The 25,720-nt window shown below is 36.6% G+C and overlaps 1 protein-coding gene and 2 long non-coding RNA genes across 4 annotated transcripts; 2 read left to right on the forward strand and 1 right to left on the reverse strand.

Annotated features, from left to right (window-relative positions):
• Positions 1-1,411: 1,411 nt before the first annotated feature.
• Positions 1,412-5,928, reverse strand: LOC137027955 (uncharacterized). The gene is made up of 3 exons (XR_010896117.1): positions 5,840-5,928; positions 5,667-5,728; positions 1,412-2,330 (listed from the first exon to the last, which is right to left on the reverse strand). It is a non-coding gene; the product is annotated as an uncharacterized lncRNA (long non-coding RNA).
• Positions 5,059-10,017, forward strand: LOC137027954 (uncharacterized). The gene is made up of 6 exons (XR_010896116.1): positions 5,059-5,340; positions 5,684-5,742; positions 5,869-5,987; positions 9,174-9,251; positions 9,653-9,712; positions 9,890-10,017. It is a non-coding gene; the product is annotated as an uncharacterized lncRNA (long non-coding RNA).
• A 1,920-nt stretch (positions 10,018-11,937) lies between these two features.
• On the forward strand, positions 11,938-22,630 carry LOC137027953 (uncharacterized). Of its 2 annotated transcripts, none has more exons than XM_067396589.1 (5): positions 11,938-12,023; positions 13,270-13,587; positions 13,922-14,263; positions 16,700-16,830; positions 19,733-22,630. In XM_067396589.1, exons 1-5 carry the CDS (start codon positions 11,972-11,974, stop codon positions 19,796-19,798), a joined length of 909 nt encoding a protein of 302 aa, XP_067252690.1. In that variant the 5' UTR covers positions 11,938-11,971; the 3' UTR covers positions 19,799-22,630. The 2 variants fall into 2 exon arrangements, with proteins under 2 accessions (XP_067252690.1, XP_067252689.1); XM_067396588.1 differs by lacking the exon at positions 11,938-12,023 and adding an exon at positions 12,043-12,462.
• Positions 22,631-25,720: the final 3,090 nt, after the last annotated feature.

Raw genomic sequence — 25,720 nt, forward strand, 5'->3', positions numbered from 1 at the left:
AATGTTGGTAAAAAAAGTTTTAGAGGTGTTTTGACCGTATATATCCAGCAGAGGGCCATAGAGATCCATTCATTTTTCTGGATGTGGCCAACTCATCAAAACAAATTTAGTATTAAAGTTAAAATTAGTATTAAAAATAAAATTAAAATAAGTATTTTGTAAAAGTTTAGAATTTGTAGTTTGGGGAGTTCTGAAGTGCCTATGTTTGCAATAATAACATATATGTACAAAAATATAACTAAAATGCCACAAAAAAGACTCCGATTGTATTTACAAAATATTTGTTTCAATAAACCAAATGTAAACCATTTTTGACTTAAGATTAAGAAATTTTTAAAAAAATATGTAAATAAATCACGTGTGTGTGTGTGTGTGTGTGTGTGTGTGTGTGTTAGGTCTCACCCCTTCATATCTGCTTTTTGTTTACAATCATGGTCAAATTTGATTCAAACATGCTTTGTGGCAGGCCCACGTGTGTGTGTGTGTGTGTGTGTGTGTGTGTGTGTTTACCGAGGTTCATCTTCAAACTGAGTCAAACTGAAACCTGCTGTGGTTGGTTTTCTAAACGATTTGATCTATTGGGTGGAAAATAGATACATATGTTGGTGACACTGGGCATTCAGAGCATGTGATTTTAACAAACAATATTGACCAATTTTGATACAGATATTTGTCACTTGCTCTCTTATTTTTGTCATTAACATTTGTCATTAAGATGGATAGTGTTTTGATCATATTTCAAATCAGCAAAGTTTAAAAAAAAAAAAAAGAAAAGAAAAAAAAATGCATTAAATTATACTAGCTAGTTTATTGCTGCATCATCAAATAATTTCTAATGAAGATGGATTGGATCCATTTAACATTCAGCAGGTGAACAATGTTTAAAATTGCCCCTATACCCTCATTCACTATTCCCTACATGAGTCCACTAATATAGTCCACTTGAAGGAATGAATAAAAACCAGTGAACTAATTCGGACACTGAGTGCGCCAGAAGGACTGCTGCTTTGCAAAGTTTGGGCTTGCTGTTTGATAATCATTTGAAGCTTAGCAAACTGCCAGCTCCAGCAGTAATGAAAAAAATGATCTTGAGTTCTGTCATGGAAACTAGAATATATAAATCTTAAATAAAACATTTAATAATGAAGTAAAAATGTATTTATCTCTATGATATGATATACTGTAGCCACATTGGGAAGTGGATGGATGGAAGTTTCAGCTGCAGTCGGCATCCTCTGGTCAGAAGCGGAAATGTATTCGGTATGTGGCGCGACTCTCACAGTGCATTCGTTATTGTGGTGCATTCTGGGATTGAATGAGTGCACTTGGTAATGTTCAGTGTGGTTTCGGACACCACTACAAATGGCTGTCCCCTCAAATAGTGCCATATTTAAGGGTATATGGGTAGATTTCTGAAGTTTCCTGTGCCTTTGTTGAGACCAGACTAAAGCATCCGCATATCTGTCACACTCCTGTTACACTCCTCATAACTTCTGTTTTCTGCTTGTGAGCTCCCTCTGTTTCGAGGAAAATTAATTTTGAGGAAAATTAATAGAAATGTGATGTAAACATATGCTATTTTAACACTATTTTTGTAAATGTGTGAGTTGATTTGTGCATTCTTGTGATCGAAAATAAATGGAAGCAGTTGCAACCAAATGGGTATGTTATACAATATCAATATATCAATTATATAATCAAAATATCAATTATACAATAAATGAAAAAGTGAGCTTTGACTCCGCATTAAAATATAATGAATTTCATCTATCCCTTTCACATGCACATCAAGTGGCACCACAGTTTAGTGACACAATTTTCACATTACTTATTGTCACATGACCCTGAAAACACCAGATGGTGCCACTCAAGCAATGACAGTATAAAGATTTTTTTATTCTAATAAACCAAAGTAATCTGTGATTAATTGAGTTTGTTTTTATTATTATAAACATCAGAGCAGTGACTGTGAGAACAGCAGCATCATAGCGCACCCTATCGTGTAAAAGCAGTGCTATTCTTAGAGAAAGGGGATTTTCTGCTTTGGCCACTAGAGAGCGATGATGTCCTTGTGCTGAATTTGCCCATTTAAATAGGAGTAGAGAGAACATTGAAGGGTGGGATCAATATTAATAAGTTTAGTACATTTCCAATGTGCTAACAATAGAACATGAATCTGGATGTTCTATATTTTGAGTAGGTCTACTACTTGAGTAGCAGAGAATAAATATGTACTAAAAGGTGTGAGTCAGGCCCCATATCAGCTCTCCTTTCTGTTTTGATCACCGTGTTTTGGTGACATTTGCATACACAGGCTCCTTCTTTGATTTCTGCAAGGAAAAATACAAAATACTGTCAGTCAGGAACCTGCTGATGCAACAGTTTTTTGTCTTTTTTAGGTCATCACATTGAAGCACCACTGCTGAAAACTTTATATTTTATTCTGTGATAATTCTGGGGTGGCAAAGCTTTTTCTTGGAGTGGCAGTTGCCACATGCTACTCCAGTACATCCGCCCCTGGATTGCGGATGACTTAAATGTGGATTGCATATAAATGTTTTAAGAATTACGTGCTCCCATTCTGTTTAAAGGGTTGGTTCGCCTAAAAATGAAAATTCTGTCATTTATTACTTACCCTCATGTCATTCCACACCCGTAAGACCTTCGTTCATCTTCAGACCACAAATTAAGATATTTTTGTTGAAATCTGATGGCTCAGTGAGGCCTCCATAGCCAGCAATGACATTTCCTCTCTCAAGATCCATTAATGTACTAAAAACATATTTAAATCAGTTCATGTGAGTACAGTGATTCAATATTAATATTATAAAGCGACGAGAATATTTTTGGTGCGCCAAAAAAACAAAATAACGACTTATTTAGTTATAGCCGATTTCAAAACACTGCTTCAGAAAGCACTGGAGCACAAATGAATCAGCGTGTTGAATCATGATTCAGATCGCGTGTCAAACTGCTAAACGGCTGAAATCATGTGACTTTGGCGCTCCGAACCGCTGATTCGACAAGCTGATTCACCAAAAATATTCTAGTTGCTTTATAATATTAATATTGAACCACTGTACTCGCATGAACTGATTTAAATATGTTTTTAGTAAATTAATGGATCATTGCAAATGTCATTGCTGGGTATGGAGCCATTGGATTTCAGCTAAAATATCTTAATTTGTGTTCTGAAGATGAACGAAGGTCTTACGGGTGTGGAACGGCATGAGGGTGAGTAATTAATGACAGAATTTTCATTTTTGGGTGAACTGTTTAAGGAAGGTTAGGCTGTGATGTTTGGAAATTGCAGTAATTTTTTGGTTTGTTTATAATACCTAATAGTTCTGTCCTGATGGAAATTCTTCTTCATGTGGTCCTGGAGGAGGGTGATGCTGCATTGTTAAATCTGTCTTTGGTTTGTTCCAAATTCAGAAGTCTGGTGGATACGGACTCATTTCGAAAGAGGGCACACTTCTGCTGGCTAGACAGTATTTCTTTTACATATTTGATTAAAGATCTTTTGAATGGTGCTATACCATTCAATTTCTCAGTTGCCATGTCTGAATTTTTATCTTTGTAATAATGCTATGTTTTTTGCTCCTCATTTTAGTAACAAAATGGAGAACAAAGTCTGAGCCATGCCAGGAATTTTACAAAATGTACACACTGCAGCCCTGTAGACACCACAATGAGGTTTACAAGAACTGCTTACTAGGTGTGCACATTATGCATGAAAATGTGATCACTGCTAGGTACTTGATGACAAAATATAATAGCTGTAACGGCTGTGCATGCATGTCTACTATTAATAAGGTAATTTAGATATTAATGTCACCATTTTCTTATGAATCCTCTTGGCTGTTGGAAGAGGGAAATGAGGAGAGATGCAAGGCTTACTCAGAAAACACCCATCCAGGGTTTTGCTGTGAATGGTGCAAAATGCCCAATACAAAGAAAGTCTTGTAAATACCTCAGGATTGTTGTTAGTGATTCTGATTTACATGTTTGTCTACTTACTTACTGGATGTATTTTATACTGTTTACATTGTATAGCACTGACTTTGTCTTTGGCTACTTATATATATATATAACAGCTACGTGTGTGTGTGTGTGTGTGTGTGTGTGTGTGTGTGTGTGGGCATATTTTTCAGTATTTCACACAAACATCGATGTACACACACATATATACATTTATACATAAACATTCAGCTGGAATTTAAAGCTGCAGTCCGTGATTTTTCCTCTTTGTCGCCATCTCTTCTTTGAAACCTGCAATTGCAGTCGTATGTGGAACAACTAATATATATACGTGCGTTGTGCGTCGGCACAGCTCGTCAGCGCGGATGAATCTAATGTTTGCTGTCAGTCACCGCACCGGTATGGATACTGAACTTCAGAATCACAGATTCTGCGTCTTGAAAGTATGACCAATATAAGAATTTTCACTGGAAAATATCATCTGAACAAGTAAGTAACATGTCTGCCACTTTTGTTCTGACCAACTGAGGAAAAAAGCATTAGGCCTACAATAAATCGCGCTGCCGATGATGATTAAATCTAATGATCGCTTAGCTCGGATCATGCTAAACCGTGCAAATTATTATTACTGTTATACTTTGTTCTCAAATCGTTAATGTTAACAACATCAGCATTGTATTAGTGTTACTTGTAGATTTACGGGTGAATCTCCAGTTGTCACTGATGATTGTCATTTGGATCTTTCTGGATTACAATCCGCCATCAAAATGATAAGTTTAATTAGTTCAGCTGCTGTGAAAAAAGGCTATAAATGTGCTGCTACCGGTTTTCCTGCCGCTTTTAGTGGCAGGTACTGTCTGCCATAGACATAATAAATACATTTTTTATGGCTATGCTGTCTGCTGCCAGTAGCAGCCACTTCCTGCTGACAGCTGCCGATTTTTCGCCGAACCCCCTCTCGAGCTTTCTGAGAAATTGTGCTGCATACTCGATACACGCTTTGAAGCTTCAGTGTAACATCACTAACGTCACCAGATAAACAAAACCTGTTGTTCCTTCGCACATGTTCTAGACATATTTCTGAGATGAGAAATCTGTTCTCTGAGGTAAATAAAACAGGGTAGACTACCACTTTCTCATCACGTCTCTCCGACCTCTACAAAAACGGAAGTCTACCGTTAGCTTATAACCCGCAATAATAAAGAGTTACCCGCTTTCTTCCGGCAAACACTAAAGGTGTGCAGAAAGTTGAGGACTGGCAGTTACAGTTCAATTTTATTGTGTGGAAAAAAATATGCAATAGAAGTGAATGGTGAACTGCCTAAAAGAAACTCAGGATTGTAGTGCAGGATTGTAACGGTGAGTAAAAAAAAAAAAAAATATATATATATATATATATATATATATATATAAAATCCTCACCAAAATTGTATTAAAAAAAAAATATTTTTTTAATTATTATTCGTAGTAAAACATTATTTTTCAGAAGGGTATTTTTGGGCGATATAATTATTTAATATATTAATAATAGCAATAATAATAATAATAATGTGTAAAGTAGCCTAATATAATAGTAATAATTTAAATATGTAAAATAGTAAATATAAAAGTAATAATGTGTAATAATAATGTGTAAAAAGTAATAAAGTGATGTAATGTGACAAAATAAGTAATAATGATATTACCATTTTTCGTGTTGTAGGTTTGGACAATGCTGAATCAGTTTTGTTTTTCTCCTGGGTCTGGACTGCATTAACAATAGTACATGTTAAAACAAAGTTTTCAATCTTACATCAAAATTTGTGACTTATAAAAGACAAATACTTTGACAATTGCATACATTTTTTGATCTGCTGACCTGCTTTTTTGCATTTCCTGTAAATGCAGAAGATCCCAACAGCAGTTACAAACAACAGAAAACCACCACCACCACTAACAGCAGAGATCAACACTATCAGAGAGACTGGAGGAGCTGAAGGAGAGTAAAAAGAGAGACAGTCATAAATGTAAGTGAATCAGTCTGATCTACAACAGAAGACAGAGATCAGATCAGTAAATAATTACACTTTATATCAGCACTGCCGTACCTGCACATGTGTGACAGAGGTGAGTGATGTCCAGATGTTGAGTCTGGTTGCTGATGGGATTGTTCAGCACACAGCTGTAGGTGTTTTTATCCTGATATTCCACCTCCAGAGGTAGAGAGAGACTGATGCTGAGATCAGACACACTGATGCTGGACAATAAACTGTTTCCTTTGTACCAGGAGAGAGTCACATGACTCACATTCACAGCTGAACACACCAATGAACAATTTGATGAAGATGATGATGATGATGATGAAGAACATTGTGAAGAGTTACTGCTGATGACAGGAACAGGCAGACGAGCTGAAAAACATCAGAGAATGAAAGGAATATGGATAAATCTAAGCAGCACTCTTGTTTCTAGTTAAATGCGTTGAGTGTGTTGATAGTCTGTGAGTGTTTCCATCATCTCAAAATACAAAATAATTAAACATTTGAATATATAAACAGTTACAGTAATATTCTGCAACAATACTATTTAAAAAGGTTCTAATATGTACCAGTTAGTAATATGTACACTTTTGGTACCAATATGTAGCTAATATCTAATATGCACTGTACCTTTTTGAAAAGGTTTGTACCTTTTGTGTTCTGAGAATGTGTTAAGGGACAGACTTATAATTGAAAATTAAAATGTTAAATATATCAATATGTTAATATACACTCTAAAAAATGCTGGGTTGTTTCAACCCAAATTTGGGACAAACCCAACCGTTGGGTTAAAAAATGCATTTAAAAATTTAACCCAACGGTTGGGTTTGTCCATTTTTGACCCAAACTTGGGTTGAAACAACCCAGCATTTTTTAGAGTGTGTATATATACACACAATATCTCACAGAAGTAAACACACCCCCTGAGTAAACGGCCCAATTAGCCATTTAATCTCCCTGGTGTCATGTGACTCGTTAGTGTTACAAGGTCTCAGGTGTGAATGGGGAGCAGGTGTGTTAAATTTGGTGTTATCGCTCTCACTCTCTCATACTGGTCATTGGAAGTTCAACATGGCACCTCATGGCAAAGAACCCTCTGAAAAAAAAGAATTGTTGCTCTACGTAAAGATGGCCAAGGCTATAAGAAGATTGCCAAGACCCTGAAACTGGGTTATACAGCGGTTTAACAGGACAGGATCCACTCAGAATAGGCCTCGCCATGGTCGACCAAAGAAGTTGAGTGCACATGCTCAGCGTCATATTCAGAGCTCTGCAGCAGTGCCACCAGCATTGCTGCAGATGTTGAAGGGGTGGGGGGTCAGCCTGTCAGTGCTCAGACCATACGATTTACCATTGGGTGATCAATTCCCGCAGCATCCTCCTGAATAAGAACTGCACCCGCTCCCACCTCACTTGAATCCACTTCCAATTTAAATTAAAATCCTTGCTACGAGCATTTTACTGATGGAACTGTGACTTCACACAGCACTTACATACTGTTGTTCTCATTTTGATTTGATTGATTCTACTATTCTCATTTGTAAGTCGCTTTGGAGAAAAGCATCTGCTAAATGACTAAATGTAAATGTTAATATTGACACTTTGGGCCCAATTTAGACATTTTCTCTTAGGGGTGTACTCACTTTTGTGCCCAGCGGTTCAGACATTAAGGGCTGTGTGTTGAGTTATTTTGAGGGGACAGCAAATTGACACTGTTATACAAGCTGTACACTCACTACTTTACATTGTAGCAAAATGTAATTTCTTCAGTGTTGTCACATGAAAAGATATAATATTTACAAAAATTTGAGGGGTGTACTCACTTCTGTGAGATACTGTCGCTATTTTATTTTATTTTAATTTTATTAGTAAAAATAAGACAAAAGATGCAGATAAACATCACTTTAGTGTGTTTATTACAAATAAATTGATTATTAAAGCTAGTTCAACCAAAAGCAGCAAGTGATCTTTTCTTTTATTGTTTGATTAACATTGAGACAAACCTATGACCTAATGTACTGCACGGATCTAATATAATGTTATTCATCAGATTAGTTAACCAAACATAAGCACTCTCTGAACGACGAGTCTTTATGTGCAAGCTTCAGAACTGTCAGTAAACATGATCATTTTGTTTTCATCAGCATGGGCTTTAAAGTCACATTCACTGGTTTGGACTCATGCCATCAAGAATTTGCTATGAATAAATATTCACAAACCTGGAATGTTGCTCTTTGCAATGATACAATGAGACAATTAGCATTTGGAGCTTTGGCATTGCTAGACGAGGGCTTAATGAACTCAACTTTTGTTATGCCACAATGCTGTTGATTCCTTTAATAAAAACATTTGAAGCACAAGACAAATATATATCTACTCACCATAGACAGAAACATTGAATGTTTTTGTTGTCAGATGTGCTCCACTTATCTCTAGTTGATAAACTCCAGCATGTTCAGTTCTGGTGTTTGTGATGGTCAGAGATCCAGTTTGATTGTCCAGCTTCAGTCTGTCTCTGAATCTCCCATCAGGAACATTATATGTGTAGAACATTTGCTTATTTTTCTTCATTTTAGCTATCAGAGAGTTTTCAGCTCCAAATTTCCACAGTATGTCGTAGCCTTCACGTATTTCAGTACGATCAGTGTTTAGAGTGACAGAATCTCCCTCCATCACTGACACTGAATCATCAAACACACCTGGAGAACAGACTATTTTTACAGATTTAGGCTTCTAAGAGTTTTGTCTTCTATCCAGAGCACAATGTATGAACCTACAAAGTCAATTATGTCATGAAAAGTTTAAATCACCTTGATATTTTACATCTGTGAAGAATGTTACTGATATTAAGACAAAATATATATTTACGACTTACTTACCAGTCTGAAGCCCCCAGCACAAACAGAACAGAACAAAGACATGAAACATTTTTTGAGATGTCTGATCTATTGAAACCATCAGCCGAAAGCACTTGAGCTGAAGTGTGAATCCTCCCACAATAGAGTTTTAACCATGTAGTCACTTTACAGACTCTTTACAAATAATTTATAGTTATATAAATTCTAGTAGTCAAAAGCATTTTTAAGCACTATTATTATTCAACACTGGACATTTTTCAAAAGTATGGTAAAAACACAACAAAAATGTAATATCTTCCATCTCAAATTGTTGCAGCTCATCTTCTGCAGTCAGAATGAAAGCTTCTGTGGTTTTCTTCAGAGATGTGGTTGGATCTGGACAAACATCTTATAGGTGAAGAAGTTTCTTCCTGTCTTCTTATAAACCTCAAAACAGCTTTACAGTCAAATAAAATATTGTATCTATTAAAAAGTTCAAATCTGACTCAGAAGTTTAAATAATAAACTAGACTTAGACATTTACTTGGCTGATAGCTGTAAGCAGTTATAGACAGAGATAGTTTTTTCTGTGTTGTCTTTTAATGAAATATAGCATTCAAATCCAAAGAAATCTTCAACAACAGTATTATTAAACAGGTTGAAAAAATTCATGCTTATAATGATAATGACTGAATTAATAATAACAAACGTAAACAAATGCTTGGTCCAAACTCTTGCACAGCTTTCCTTGACTGTCATTTCTTCTGCTGAATCAGTTGTTTCACTGTTCACTGAAGTACCTTTTTTCTGTTTTAGATCCAGTCTTTGTGGTCTTCATCTTTCCTGCTGCAGTGGGCATCTCAGATAACAGTGAAGGTAAGTCATTTACAAGATGAAGCAGATTTCTCTGCAGAGTTTCAATTCTTGATGGATCATTTTCTGTACAGTCTGTCATTTTAGTTGATTTAAAGATGAAGTATTGCAGTTTCTATGACACCTAAGATACAATTTTATCTTTTGTGCATCACACCTCCCCCAACTTTGTCTCCATAGCTGTGTCTCAATTCGCTGGCGTAATGAATCTGATCTTCAACTGAACTGAAGAATCCAAAAGAATCCAATGGAATTAAATAATTGAATATTGTTTCTGTTGCTGTTCTTCTAGGGGTTTTCAACCTGTGGGGCGCCAGCACCTGTTAATTCAGAAGTGAAACAGTAAAATTTTTGAGTGAAACGGCTGTAAATGTGAGATTTTATTAGCAAATCTTTAGTTTGACTAAAAGGGCAATTTGACTATTCTCCCAGTTAATCATTGGCTGTGGTTACACCATGTTTGTCGCAACTGAATTAGAGCAAAAACAACTACCGGTAAAAACAAAATGGACTGGTGACTTAAAAAAAAATCAAGAATACCAGAGGTTATAAATGCGATGCAACACACAAAACCCCCGACAGTAAACTGATGCCTCATTCTGTTCCCGCGAAAGTCGAGAGTAAAATTAGATAAACACGCGTGTGCCCTAAAAGGTTGAAAACCCCTGTTCTAGATGACTTCTTGGTTGGATACATTTGAGCATACCTGGTAAAGTGCTCAGCTACAACTTATATGTACTTAAAGATGCCTTTACTTCATTCGAAGTGAATATAATCTAACAATGGAAACAAGTTCAAGGGATAAAGCAGTTGTTATGCTTCTGCTTTGTTTTGCTTTTGATAAACAAGACAGTCTGTTGGACCGGTTAGTCAAATCATGTAACCCATGAAACAACAAACTGACTTCTCTGTCATTTACCAGGAACTGTAACATTTTTATTTATTTATTCAAAAGTGATACTACCATAGCCCTGGCAAGAGAAAAAAAACATTATTGCAGTCTGAATGTGCAGTTACCAAATCTACCGGCAGGTGCTAGCCTAGTAGGATTAGAAAAGATTATTTCCTGTTCTTCTTCACCTGAGCTTTACCTTCCTGAGTCAGTGGGTTAAAGGTCAGTAGGCTCAATAACACTATAAATTAAAGTGAATGCATAACTTTTTATTCTAAGAAAGTTAGTTGTAAAAAAAAAAGTCTGTAAAAAAAAAAGGTCTGAAGTAAAAGTTTTAGGTAAACCTATCAAGGGTAACATCTACATCTACAAGGGTAAAACCTACATCAAACCTACATTTAGGTAGCCTACATCAATTATATATATATATACATGCGTTTCCACGACTTTCCAAAACAGGGGAAAATAGAGAGATTGATTACAGCAGCCAGAAAAGAGAAATATTCACAATCAAATTTGCCATTACCTTCGCAGCAGGGTGTTGCAGTTTTATATACATGTGTATTCATAAAAATAAAAAAAATAAAAAAAAAGGAAAATATTAAAAACTTTACTAGATTTGTGATGTTGATGACTGTGAAATGTGTAATGTTTAATTTCAGTAATAATAGTTGGGCTGATAATATATACTAGATAATGTTTGTCACATCACATCATAATAGATAATTGTTCTGGAGCTGGATATGAAATATCTTACTTTATATGTAATGAAGCCTATGCATTTTCCCACAAGATTGTTCCTACATTAACATAATATGTAGCCTACAGATAAACTTTTTCTTATTTCTACCTTGTTGTAGCCTAGCTGTTATTAAAATAACTCCGTCATTTAAACTCAAAAGTAGGCTTGTCTTCAAATTAATTAAAATAATCAAATCCAGACTGACGGTCAAGAATGAGCAATATAATACACTAATGCGATAAAAGGATAATTATACGACATTTTTTTTCGAACGGAACAAAGCGAAATGCATTTTTGCATTTGCGGAAGGACTTGCTACGTCATGAACTGACCGGACTGACCCAAATTTTAATGCAGGGGTGGGGAACGTTGATCCTGGAGCCATTGTCCTTCAGAGTTCAGCACCAACCCTAACTAAACACACATTAAGCTAATCAAGATCTTAAGGATTACTAAAGTTACAGGCCGGTGGGTGTTTTTTCAGGGTTCGAGTTAAACTCTACAGGACAACGGATCAACGTTCCCCACAACTGGTCCGGCCATTCTGGCAGTTCCAGATGGCCAACCCGCCCACGATAGGGATACTCCCAGTTTACTTTCACTTTATAGTGGAAACTGAATCAAAAGAATGAAGCTTTTCTTTGATGTTTTTGTAGTGGTTTTGTTTTTATTCGGACACGGTAAGATCTTTTCCGCGTGTAAAGATCTCTTTTCCGGTGTCAAGTTTATTTCGGTGGCCTAGCCTATTAGGCATATCCGCATATTTGGTGCTGTGGTGATAGTTGGACTAGAGTATATGTTAGGTTGAGAACAACAACTTCACAGAATCGATGATCAGTAAAACACATTTTAACGATAAAAACGCCACTAACGCAATTGAAATGGACAAAGGCCTTTTTATATAGGTCACGTGACTAGGTGTAAACATTGGATCAGTGTAGTGCATAAATTGATCCAATGTAGCTTTGGTTAAAAGCTTCTGCCAAATTCATAAAATGTAGGCCTAAATGTGGCCTAAACCCGTTATTTACGCGAGTTGTTTAGGACTAAAATGTATCAAATGTAGAAAACACGGCACTTCAATGCGGTGGAAAATAATTATTTTAAGTATTTCTATAGGTAGGCTACTATTCAAATATGTAATGTTTATTATGAGTTTATCAAAATGTTTGATTGCAATGTGTAAATATATGTATAGAGAAAGGGGGTTAAAAATATGAATCAGGATATAGATTTTTTTTGTTGTAGGCCTGTAAGATCATTCATTAGTTTGTCAGCTGAGTGAGTGTGTAAATTAATGATATTCTTATGCTGTTTGTTTGCATGTGTTACAATGAAGAGAAATGTTCACATGTCTAAAAAAAAGAAAGAAAAAGAAAAATCCTGTTGCACTGCACACTTGATGGCGTGTTTCTTAAATCACAAAAGTCTAAAAAAGCTTTAGTTTTGTTACTTTTAGTTATTTGTGTTATTTTTGTTATTGTTAAAAAAACAAGAAACATGTAATTTGCTGTGTTAAAATGAAAATCTGAAATATTTTATGGAATACTTCAATAAATAAAACTTTTATTTTGATTAAGTTTTAAATAAATTAATATTATAGTTCATATTTTCTGATTTTCATGAATTCAGTTATTTTACCTTAAAGTGACATATCAACCATTTGGTAGAGGCCGATATTTAAAAAAAATGTTGAAAAAAAATACTAGCGACATAAGGAGATAAGAAATGCAAACAAAAACAATTTTCAAATGCCTTTTTCTTGGTGGGGCAGTTAAAGGGTTAAACATGCACATGCTTTATAAATCAAGGGAACGAAATAGTAAATCGTGCGCACAATTTAGCCTACTATTTTTTCCTGCATATCATGTCTGGGGCTCCATAATGATCTGTAGAAAAACATGCTCTATTGTGTATTTTGCTTAGGTGCTTCAGATGAAGTGTCTGTGAATGAGGGAGATTCAGTCACTCTGAACACAAATGTTCAAACAAAACATCAAGAAGATATTAAATGGTATTTCAACAGCACTCGCATCGCTCAGATCAGTGGAGATCTCAGTAAGATCTGTACAGATGTTCAGTGTAATGAAGGTACTGAGAGATTCAGAGACAGACTGAAGCTGGATCATCAGACTGGATCTCTGACCATCATGAACACCAGAAACACAGACTCTGGAGAATATAAACTAAAGATCATCTTCAGCAGCAGCGACAGTCAAAAGATCTTCAATGTTACTGTCAATGGTGAGCCATAAATGAATGTTTACATTTTGTTTATATGTTTAAAACACATTGTTAATGTGTTTGATTTTTTTTACAATGATATTCAGAGTTTTCTTTACCTGTATATTAATTCATTTACAGTATAGATAGTCTCTTTACTGTTAAGTTTGTAGAATCATCTCACTTTACATCATTAAACAGTTAGTTTTGATTTAAAACTAAATTATATTGGCAAACTGTTTTGACAGAGGTGACAGTGTCAAGGGCTTGTTCTGTGGCAGTCGTGTTCACAGTTCTTTCATGTTGTGTAGTTTTTACCACAAAAACATCCATCATCTGTTGGTTTGTGTTTCAGGAGTTTCTTCTGCTGAACAAGATGAAGTGAAGAGAAAGTCAGTGAATGAGGAAGAATCTGTTACCTTAGATCCTGGCGTAATAAGAAACCCAAATGATGTGATCAGATGGTATTTTAATGAGATTCTCATCACTGAAATCACTGGAGATCAGAGTAAGATCTGTACAGATGATCAGTGTGATGAGAGATTCAGAGACAGACTGAAGCTGGATCATCTGACTGGATCTCTGACCATCATGAACACCAGAAACACAGACTCTGGAGAATATAAACTATTGATCATCATCAGCAGCAGCAGCTTCAGCATCAGCAGAGTGAAGAGAGTCAATGTTACTGTCACTGGTGAGTAAATAATTCAGTCATTCAATGAGTTTTCCTTTGAGGAATTAAAAAAAAAACATTTCAATATTTTAAATAAACACAATATGTGTTGGGTTGTGGAAAATAACACTTTGACTAATGTTATTAACATTATTATATTGCATAATATCAGACAGATTTCCTGATAGCGCCACTGATTCAGTTGAGCTCAAAGTGCTGATGCTGTTTTAACAACAACAGAAGCTGCCGTTTATCAGTTAAAGGATTAGTTCACTTTCAAATAAACATTTTCTAATGATTTACCCCCATGTCATCTAAGATGTTCATGTATTTTTTTTTTCAGTCGAAAAGAAATTAAGGTTTTTTATGAAAACATTCCAGGATTATAAAGGACTTCACTGGCCTCCAGATGGTTGAAGGTCAAAATTACAGTTTCTGTGCAGCTTCAAAGGGCTTTAAATGATACCAGACGAGGAATAAGGGTCTTATCTAGCGAAAAAGATTGTCAATTTAGAAAAAAATGTAAATGTATATGCTTTATATAAACAAATGTTCACCTTCTAAGTGCTTTTGCCAAAACCGAATTTCCATATTCTCCAAAAAGTCTACGCTGTATGTCCTACACCTTCCCTATTCTACTTACGGAAAAACTGTTTGTTCTGTAAGTTGAATAGGGAAGGCGTAGGACATACAGCATAAACTTTTTGGAGAATATGGAAATTTGGTTTTGGAGAAAGCACTATTATAAAAGGAGGTTAATCTCTGGCCATGAGAAATAACTTCCTATTTTAGCTTTAAATTGTAAAGCAGTTTGTAGAATCGACACATAGAAGTGACTTGATTTTCTGAATGAGCTACAGAAACAATCAAGCATGAATATAATGTATTTAATATATGAAACTACGAATACATGGGCTATACGACTAAATATACACAAATAATACACATATATATATATATAGAAAGCGAAAGTAAAGAAAATAGAGGTGATCAAAGAAATGGCAAATTACAAGCAGTTAAAACCTTTGAGAGCCAGCAAGAAAACTCAGTTTACACAGAGCTTAAAGCGCATGGAAAGAAATTGTCCTGTACTTGCATAAGTTCAGGTGCTGTGGTTAACATGCTCGCCTTTCTGTCAGAGTTTCAGTGCACGTGGTTTGGAGCGAGTGGTCCGTTCAGCTCTTCGGTGGGATTTTCAAACAAGGTTTCAACTTAAGAGTAAGATAACCAGAAAATAAAGAAGAGAGAGTCCGTTTCCTAGGTGAGGAAGGATGAAGAAGGCTTGACAAAAGAAAAAAATTGTGCGACGAAGTGACACGTGTCATTGTGTTTTAAGAACAACAAACCAGAACGCCTCCTTGGGTGCGCCAGCCAATGGTGAGGGTGCAATTTTGGCGGGCAAACTTTTTCTTTGTCTCCATTTATGACCTAATTTGTGACAGACCTATTGACCTAGTTTTATAGTCAGATCTGAGTACATTTTCTTCGAAGTACCATTAAAAATAGAAAAATGCAATTTACAGTAATGTAACATACATTGTTAATTAGAACATTCAGAGAGGTTTACAATGAGACCAAACTTGTCAGATGGCAAAGACATAAAAGGGGAGATACAGTTTATACTTGGAGTTTTATCGTTTAAAATGAAACTAACACAATTTACAGTTATAGCTAAGCTTACATACTAGGGATACATACATGCAACTTGAAATACAACAACGGGTACACTTGGGCACAGTCATGTTTTGTGGATAAATGTACATACAATCTCCGTGTGTGTGTGTGTGTGTGTGTGTGTGTGTGTGTGTGGTGTGTATTGGGGTACCTGGCCATTAACCCACATGGTGTGACTCTTTTGAAGTCCCCGGAGCTGGTGATGGGGTCTTCTGTTTAGCTTTAGATGGGCAACAAAGATGCCAAAGTCATAGTTTCTCCCAGAACAGCCAGAGCTGTGGTCCGTGAGATATACGGAGGGGTCAGATGTTAAAAGCATTCTTGACTTTAAAGTTGTATTGCTGCTCCTGATCCTGTGCAGACATTACAAAGGTGAACATTTGTTTATATAAAGCATATACTTTTACATTTTTTTCAAAAATGGCTGATCGTTTCTCTAGATAAGAACCTTATTCCTCGTCTGGTATCGTTTAAAGCCCTTTGAAGCTGCACTGAAACTGTCATTTTGAACTGTTTGGAGGCCACTGAAGTCCACTATAAGGAGAATAATCCTGGAATGTTTTCATCAAAAACCTTCATTTCTTTTCGACTGACGAAAGAAAGACATGAACATCTTGGATGATATGGGGGTGAGTACATTATCAGGAAAAGTTTTTTTTTAAAAGTGGACAAATCCTTTAAATCAATGTCATACAAAGTATAAATGTGTAATTGTCAAAGATATTGTGAAATATTGGATGTATAATCATTCACTCTCTAGTAATAATAACTGTCTGTCTCCAGCTGTTCCAGGTTCAGGTCTGTCTTCAGGTGCTGTTGCAGGAATAGTTGTTGCTGTTCTGTTGGTGTTTGCAACTTCCGCTGTTGCTGTGGTTTACTGTCACCGCAGGATCCATACAGCAGTACCACAGACTGTAAGTGTTGCAGATCATTTAACAAGATATGAGATTTACTGTTCACACAAAACCTTTAAAAGAACAGTGAATACATATTTTATATTATTTATTATTATCATATACTTCAAATTCTTTTTTTATCATTGGCTGAAACAAATATGCAAACCGTGAATAGTCTTTTTTTGTCCTTTTACTTTTAACACTACAAAAGCAGATATTCAAAACAATCAAAAACACAAACAGCTCCCAAATGAACTTCTCATGTTGATCTTGATTACCTATAGAGTAGTAGTGCATCCTTCATATAGCCGAAAAGTCTTTAGTTTTATCAGATTTATAAAAGATACATACACTGTAATGAGTATTTTGCGAAAAAACAGCCGAGCTCCTGGAGGACAAGCATGTGCAGCTTTTGTTTAGAGATTGGCTGCAAGCTATCATTGGTCAGCTAAACAACTGTATTTAAATACACACAATACACCATTGCTTTATCCATGGGTAACTTTTGAATCACTATAATGAATATAGCGTATGAATGATAAATATCGAATTTATGAATTCTCTATGTTTATGTTGTTTACATTATATGCACTCAGGCACCTTTTGCCAACAAAACAGACATTTGAAGCAGTTTTACTCTCCATCTGCGTGTGCAACGTGTGCACTCGCTCTTCCGGGAGAAGTGCCGTACAACGATTCCAACCATTCTGTTGTCACACAGGCACATACTCGAAAAACAGACCCAGAAGTTCATGAGGATTTGAAAGAGTATTTTTGGCACAGAAATATTCCGTCATACATCCATCTCGTGTTTTGAAACTTTGGCCATGTTAAGCATGAGAATCCAACTCTTTAACAGTGTAAATAAGTCAGAATCACGCTGGCTGGCAGATGTCCGTGAGGGTCTGACTCTGCCGGCATTTACTTTAATTTTGTATTTATTTTATATATTAACTCTGTTTGAACGTTCACCGGTTCCCACTCCCTTCTTCCCATAGCAACATACCTTACTATATCTATATAGTATTATATTACTTTATTTATTTATTTATTTATATATATATATATATATATATATATATATATATATATATATATATATATATATATATATATATATATATATGTTACGTCCCCCTGGCGTCTAGAGGGTATGGAGACGTAACATGAGAAAAGGTTAACTATTAAAATGCTGTTAAAAGAATGGACTCATTTATTAAGGAGATGTGTTGTGTGCGATGAAGAAACAGGCAGAGAAGAAAACTGAATTTATAGTTGCTTTTAGTAAGGGAAAATTCAATGTAACAAAACACCAATGATACAATAAGCAGTGAACCAAACATACAACCAAAACAAACAAATACCCATTTACAAATTATATACAAAAGTAAAATAAACGATAACAAAGCGAGGGACGAGAGCGGTGCTAAAACAAAGAAATCAGTAAAACAAAACAAGTTAACTAAACCCCAACAAATTCTAAACTAATCAAAAGAAAGCAAGGAAAATAACATCTTCAGTGTAGAACACCGCTATCTACACTAACTAACAAACATAAATACATAAATTGGCACCCGCTCCTAAACTAGTGTGTTTAAACAACTTTACGTGTTGCGAGGTGTAAGTCACGTGACATACTAACCTGGTCCCATCACTATGTATCGGAGAAGGACTTGAACAAACTCTGACAAATCAAGAGTCGAGTCACGCCATAATCACAGTATCAGTAGTAGGGCATGATGAACACAGTTTCAAGTGAAGAAAATACACAATAAACAAATCAAACTAAACAAGAGCAAAAATACGACAGTAAAACGCAGGAGAGCAAACAAAACCGAGCAAACGCTTCTCTCCCGCTCGTGTCGCATCCGGGTCTTTATACGCGCCCACTAGCGTCTCATTGGTTCTCGAGATGTCGCGAGACTCCGATGACTGGCCGCGACGTCATCCAATTACGGGACCTGTAACAAGTGACAGTGAAGGAGAGAGAGAGAGAGAGAGAGAGAGAGAGAGAGAGAGAGAACGCTACGGGACGTAACGATATATATATAGTAAATTGCAGGTGGATGTTTTCATTGTGATCGCACTGGTTCTGGGTTTACAGAAATTTAGAAAATTAATAGGATATCATTACATAGAACATTAGGAAACAAAGCATTTCCCAGATGTAATCGTGTGAATCTCTGTTGATTATATTGTTTGTGTGTTGAAATAAACACAGATTAAACATACTTACATTCACGACCCAAAGTGAAGCGTTGTAGCGTTGCCAGCAGCACTGAGTGGAGTTTTGATGCTGTGATGGGAAGGCACCATTACAGCACATTTCATCCTGATGGACTGAGGAAGATGTGCCGACTTGCTTTGAGATGTTACTCCATTCTTCTACCAGGGCACTTTCTCGAGCACATCTGATAGTTCATATGGTCACATCAGCTGTCTCTCTGTCTCCTGTAGATCTGTTTTAGGTGTCTTTCATGACAGACACTGCAGTTTATTGCTCTGTTCACATCTGCAGTCCTGCAGCAGGTCTGTGGCATCTTCACACGGCTGATCAGAGACCAGAGCATCTGTACATGGTGTTTTAGTAGAAAGCTCTCTTTGGTTACTGTGACGTTCATTTTCTTCCACCTGTAAACTGTTAGTGTCTTAAGAGCTGTTTTAAAGCTGTGTGTGCAAAAAATTTTTTATGGTTCATTAAATAAGCAGGAAAATACATTTTAAACACTTTCCAATAAAAGATCTGTAAAGCTTATTTGGATTTTTACAAAATTGTTTAAAATGCATTATTGTGAAAAAGGTACATTTCTGTTTTTGCTGAGTTTATTTGTGTGTGTGTGTGTGTGTGTGTGTATGTGTGTGTGTGTTAAACATCAATTCCATCACTACTTTTAACTTTTGTGAATGTGTTTTCTTACAGGAGGATGATGATGGTAACTCACCACCTGATCCAAATGGCATTCCTTTGAAGCAGGACACATCCTAAAATCAGCCTCAGGCCGAGTAAAACAATCTAACATCATTTATAATTTTGATACTTTGATCGAAAGGGACACAAAGGGAATTAGGAAGTGATGTAGAGAAGAGGATCAGTTGAAACCCTCTTCAAGAGTAATCCTAAGATTTCAGTAGTCAGTACCAATACCAGTAAAAAACAAACACTGAAACCAGTTTAAATATGACATCAAAAACTGATTTTGACATTTAACCTTAAACAGTGTATGAGAAATAATAAGCAACACGGCAGCAATAAATCAGCGAGTGCTTGATGTATTTTAAAGCTGCTAAAGTGACTCAGACAGAAACAGTGACACATCATCATCTCTGTTTCATTTATTTTGCACTATATAAACTTAATGCACTGATCTGGCTTGAAATATCGATTTTTATCATAAACTAATTTAATTTTGACAAGTTTTTATCTTTATTTTTTACATCTTTAAATTTCATTCTCAAATTAACATATCTTGAATTAAGAATGTTACAATATTGCAATTATGGAAAATGAAAAGGCAAGATTTCAGTGCAGCAGTATGTTTAAAGGGTCATGAAACCCCCCTGTTTTACCCTGTTCGTTCACACCTCTGAGCTGCAAAAACTCTGTAAAAATGGGCGTGTAAAGCTCTGGAAAAGTGGGAGTTTAGAGGGGGAAAAGAGGGGAGAGAACATCCAATGAAACGCAGACATACAACACACTCATTATACACAATAATGAATATTAATATATGAGCACGAAGAGAATGACAACAAACTCCCAAGCACAAGGGAGAAATGCGAAAGAATATTTAATAGGGCTAATAATAGGCTACTTTGATTATGTTTACGAGCACTGCAGTCTCAAAATCAGTCTTTCCATTAGAATAATCGTGTCGTCGCGCTCAGATAGGCAACACCACTGTATGAGTGTCCAGTTTGCACATATAATTCATATGAAGAAGACTTGATGAAATATGTGTGCATAACTACACCGTGCTGGTTAATGTTTGGTGCAGGAGAATGTGTGAAATAAAAACTTTATTCTGTATATGAGTTATGTGTCACGTGGCTAGTGTTATTAAACTCATCACGGAGCTCCGCGCTGAAACCGATCGCACGCTCCGCGTCTATATCATAATAACAATCGTTTTTTTTATGTGTTTGTATTCAAACTCCAGCATCGCGAGCAAAATACAAACAACACGTGCTGTGCTGAGGGAAACAGCCTATGGCTCGCGTGTTTGAACGCAGCTAGAGCAGGCAGAGGTGAATGAACAGCACTTTTGTGACATTTTTGAATTCTCTGCTGTAATGCGATCTCACGCGAACATATTTTCTGAGAAAAGTGATGCTTCCTCATGAATAATACTGCAATAATAATCTTATGCATACTACAGCACTGGGATTGGATTAAATGAGCTTTATGTCATGAATATATGTTGAGAATCACTAGAAACGGTCTACGTCAGCATGTTCGACCATGCCCATACTTGGACCGAAAGTACACGATTACGTCAGATTTTGTGACGTTGCTCCGACTCCGACAGCTTTTCAAACCGGAAGACAGAAATCGCTCTGAAAAATGCAAAAATAACTATTTTGTTTACATGGAGGTGATAAAGCCATCATTTTCAAAACCTTGCACTTTGCCGTTTTCAAAAGCTTGCATATCCAGACCCCCAAAATGCTGTTGTTGTGTAAATGACAGCTGAAAAGCATAAAAAGTTTTACGTTTTTAGTTGAAAACAGTGTTGTGTAAACTGCCCCTTACAAAGGAAATGAGTTTTAGTGCTTTTTAACAGTTATTGTGGTTGAAGCCTCATACACGTTTTTTGTAAAAACATGATATTAATAAAATTAAAGAAGCTAAAAATACAGATATAAAATGGCATATACATGATATAAGGAGATAGTAGTCAGAAACGGTAGTGCAAATAAGTCACAATGAGAGTAGTGCAAGTGAACGGTAGTGCAAATAAACATATTTATGAAATAGACATTCTCAACTATATTTCTTGAATGTAAACAAAAAAAACAAAACAAAAAAAAAAAAAAACAGTAAAAATAAAGAAATAAAATGGCATATAATACACATCTATTGGTGTGGCCGGCAACTGGAAGAGCACCCATTAGCCCTGTCCAAATACTCACACTCGCAGTCTTTGCACTTGACCACTTGTCTACTTACATGACGTATTTCCTGTATTTGGCTCAAGTAGTTGTAAAGACTGCAAGTGTGTGTAAAACTTTTGATTACCTGATGGGACACACTGATAGTGTTGCAAAAAAAAATTCAAGAGTTTTTTTTTTTATTATTATTGTTTTCAGTACTCATTTTAAAATGTTGCATTCTAAATGTCTGTTCAGTGGTCACTATGCAACTAACATAAGACATTATTTTAAAGAAAATGATGGTGAAATTGCAGAATGGTCAAAAAAGTGCAAAAAGATTTTGACCTACTTTGGAATTAAACATGAGAAATATTTAATGTATTGTTTGTCTGCAGGAATGTTACAGCAGAATTTCTACACATGTATAAACTCTCAAAAATACTGGGTTGTTTTAACAGTTGGGTTAAATTTTTATTCAAATTTTAACCAAACATGTTTGACCCAAATTTTGGTTGAAACAACCCAGCATTTTTGAGAGTGTGTTTACTATAATAGTGAGACTGTTTTAAGTCTTCATACATTTGGAAGATATTCATCTTTATTGAACAAAACATCTGTGACATTTTATGAGTTGCTGATTAGTTCTTTTCATGTTATTTGTTGGTATTTGAGGAGATGAAGACTGTTGTGTCACTTGTCTTCCATCTCACGTCTCTTCAGCTGTGATTGTCAAGTATTTTTGTATTTTGCTGATATGTTTGTCTTGTGTATTATTATCACTGTTTGAAGATGACTGCCTTTATTAAAGAACTTTTAGCAGCATTCTTGTTTCTTCATTCAAATTTTAGAGTTTTTCTTCCATCTGGTGCTCATTTTCTTGTTAACTTCAAGGGTCTTAAAGTAAAACTCACAACAGTTTTTTCTTTTCTGAAACAAGGAACTTCAAAGATTGTGTATTTATGTGACACTTGGGCCAAAGTTAGTGTGTTAGATATAAGAGGAAAGAAAACTAGACAGACATCTGAAAACATATAAATATATAAACTTAATGATTTGAGTAAAAAGCTGAAGTAATCAGAAAATCCAGATTCATTTTAACTTGATTTATTTAACTTTGATTTATTTGAAAATAACTTGAAAGGTATATGTATGTTCATGTGATAAATAGCATTAAAACATCTGATTCATAATAACTGGTTCCCTTTCATGGGAACATCGACGCTGCGTAGTCGCTTTGGGAACGCCTCTGCGTGATTACGTCTTGAAGCACTTGTGTAATCGATCCAATAGTGTAACTGGACGTCAGAGCGGGTGACGTCACGGACCAGGAAACTATAAAGCACCCCTGAGAACAAAGAACGCTAGCTTCTGCGTCTTCAGCAAGCGCTCTGTGTATTGTGTGTCTTATTTGGTGTTGTCTGTCCGTTATACAGTTCGAAAATATCTCTTAGTCCGAGGGCAAGAGTATTTTCAGTCCACCAAGCACTTATATATATATATATTGAAAGACACGTTTATAGAAGGAAATATGGCGGCAGGACAAACAGGCAAGCAGCAGTTCATTCAGTGTGCTTCTCCCTGCCCTCGCTTCATCACGGGCGGGGATACACACGAGTTATGTGTAGCCTGTTTGGGAGTGGAGCATGCCCAGGCAGCTCTTGAGGGAGCTGTCTGTGTGCATTGCGAAAAGTTAACGCTCCGTACACTCCGTTCACGCCGGGCGTTGTAGCGATGTACAGTTATTAATCAATTTATGGATGAAATATGAATATCATAATTCAGAAAGCTTTATGACGTTCATATATCGACCCAACGGGGAATTAAACATATATGGTGAATTAACTACAACGAATTATAATCAATCACATATATGATTAGTTCTGGTTGAATAATTATGTGGAAAACTATCAGTTCGTCCACCGAAACGGACAATTATCCACAGATTATCATGACAGAAATGTTATTCTCGGGCCGGGAGACTAACTTTCTATCATAGCCTTCAAATATAGAGCAAGGATATTAGAATCAGAACGTTAAAGTGACTCGGTTGTTGCTAAAATGAGCAAGTGAACAAAAAGCATGGATAAAATGAGTTTAATATACGAAACGGGTAATACACAGGTTATACGGCTAAATGGACACAAGTAAATACAAATACATACAAAGTAGAGGGAAAGGCAGAAACGAAAGAGATGATCAAAGCAGGTCAAATTGCAACAGTTCACCTTTAAGAGCCAGCAAGGAAACTCAGTATTTAAGATCGTAAAAACGTTATACTTGCATAGGTTAGTCAGGGTGCTTGGAGTTTTGGAGCGCTCGGTTTGATAGTTGCTTCTTCTTCCGGAGGTTGTTTCGGCGAAGTTTCAAACGAAGGTTTAACTGTTGTAATATGACCGGAAAATAAAGAAGAGAGTCCGTCTTGACGGCAGGAACTCGTGCAGAAAACTTGTGCCACCAAAAGACGCGTGTCATGGTGTTTTAAAGACAACAGACCAGAACGCCTTCTTGATAACGTCCTCCAATGCTAGCGTTGCGATTTGGCGGGTTTCCACATTCCTTTGTCCTGTCTCCCGAATAAATTTATGGTATGTTGAATCAGTGCATTTCCTTCATAGTATTATTAAACATTGAACGATGCATTTGGCAGAAATGTAACGTACATGAGTGAATAGCTCGGATTCACAGCTTTACGGAGAGATCAAACTCGACAGGTGTCTCTCGTCATATAAAGAAGATACACTTTACACTCTATTACTATCGTTTAACATGAAAACTAACCTACTACAGTCAATTCTACGATTCTACACTAGTAACACATACATGCAGCGAGCACTACAATGGCAGGTACATTCATATTTGCAGGTATAATATTTGTGTATACAGTCTTTGTATGTGAGTGTGTGTCTGTGGGTGCGTGCGTGTATTTTCTCTTTTTATGACCGTTTGGAATTCGGGCCTGTCTTTCGAAACCCGATCCGTGGCGTTCGCATCTCCTTTGAAGTCACAGAGGAGAGGTTTGGGACTTATCGAAATAGTCATAAAAAGAAGGTCTCGTGATCCATTAGTGTCTGCCGGGCCGGAATCGATGTAAGATTTACAAACCAAAGTTCCGTGAATTGAGGCTTAAACACAGTTTATGGTGGGACCTGCTCATCCTTGAGACTGTGCAGACCCTACAGCGTTCTTCGAGAAAGATAAAGAGGGCGCCGCGGCGAGTGTTCCCCAGGGATCGGGTCCCGCTGCTGCTGAGGCACAGCGGCGGCTGCATTCCTGGGGTTCACAGATGGATCTGGTGGAGGGGTTAGAGACGGGCCCAGCCCTATCTCGGCCCTCACCCGCCAGACCCAGTGTCTCTCCTTTGGTTGCGGAAGCACGCGCTGCGGTTTCTTCCCCCAGAGGAGAGGCACCAGCGCTTCACCTGTCTAGCTCTGAGGAGTTGGATGTGGTGAGCGTTGAAGCTGGAGAGGAGGACTCGCCATCCTCATCTCCAGCATATGAGGAGCTGCTGGAGGTTGTGACTAGGGCAGTGGCAAAACTTAATATCGAATGGCCAGCAGAAAAAAGCGAAGCGCGTCACAAAAGCAAACTGGATGAGCGCTTTCTCCCTGCCCGGTCACAGCCTCAGTGTCGGGGATTACCATTCTTTCCCGACCTCCACACCGAGGTGACGAGGTCGTGGAAAAAGCCAGCACAATATCGTGTATATAACCCTCAAACATCTATATATTCCAATATATTGGGGCTTAAACAACATGGCTATGGGGCGATGCCTCGGGTCGAAGAGACGCTCGCGAGCTATCTCTCGCCCGAGTCTGCGTCG

Source organism: Chanodichthys erythropterus, chromosome 10, assembly GCF_024489055.1.
Source record: "Chanodichthys erythropterus isolate Z2021 chromosome 10, ASM2448905v1, whole genome shotgun sequence".
NCBI classification, from domain to species: Eukaryota; Metazoa; Chordata; class Actinopteri; order Cypriniformes; family Xenocyprididae; genus Chanodichthys; species Chanodichthys erythropterus.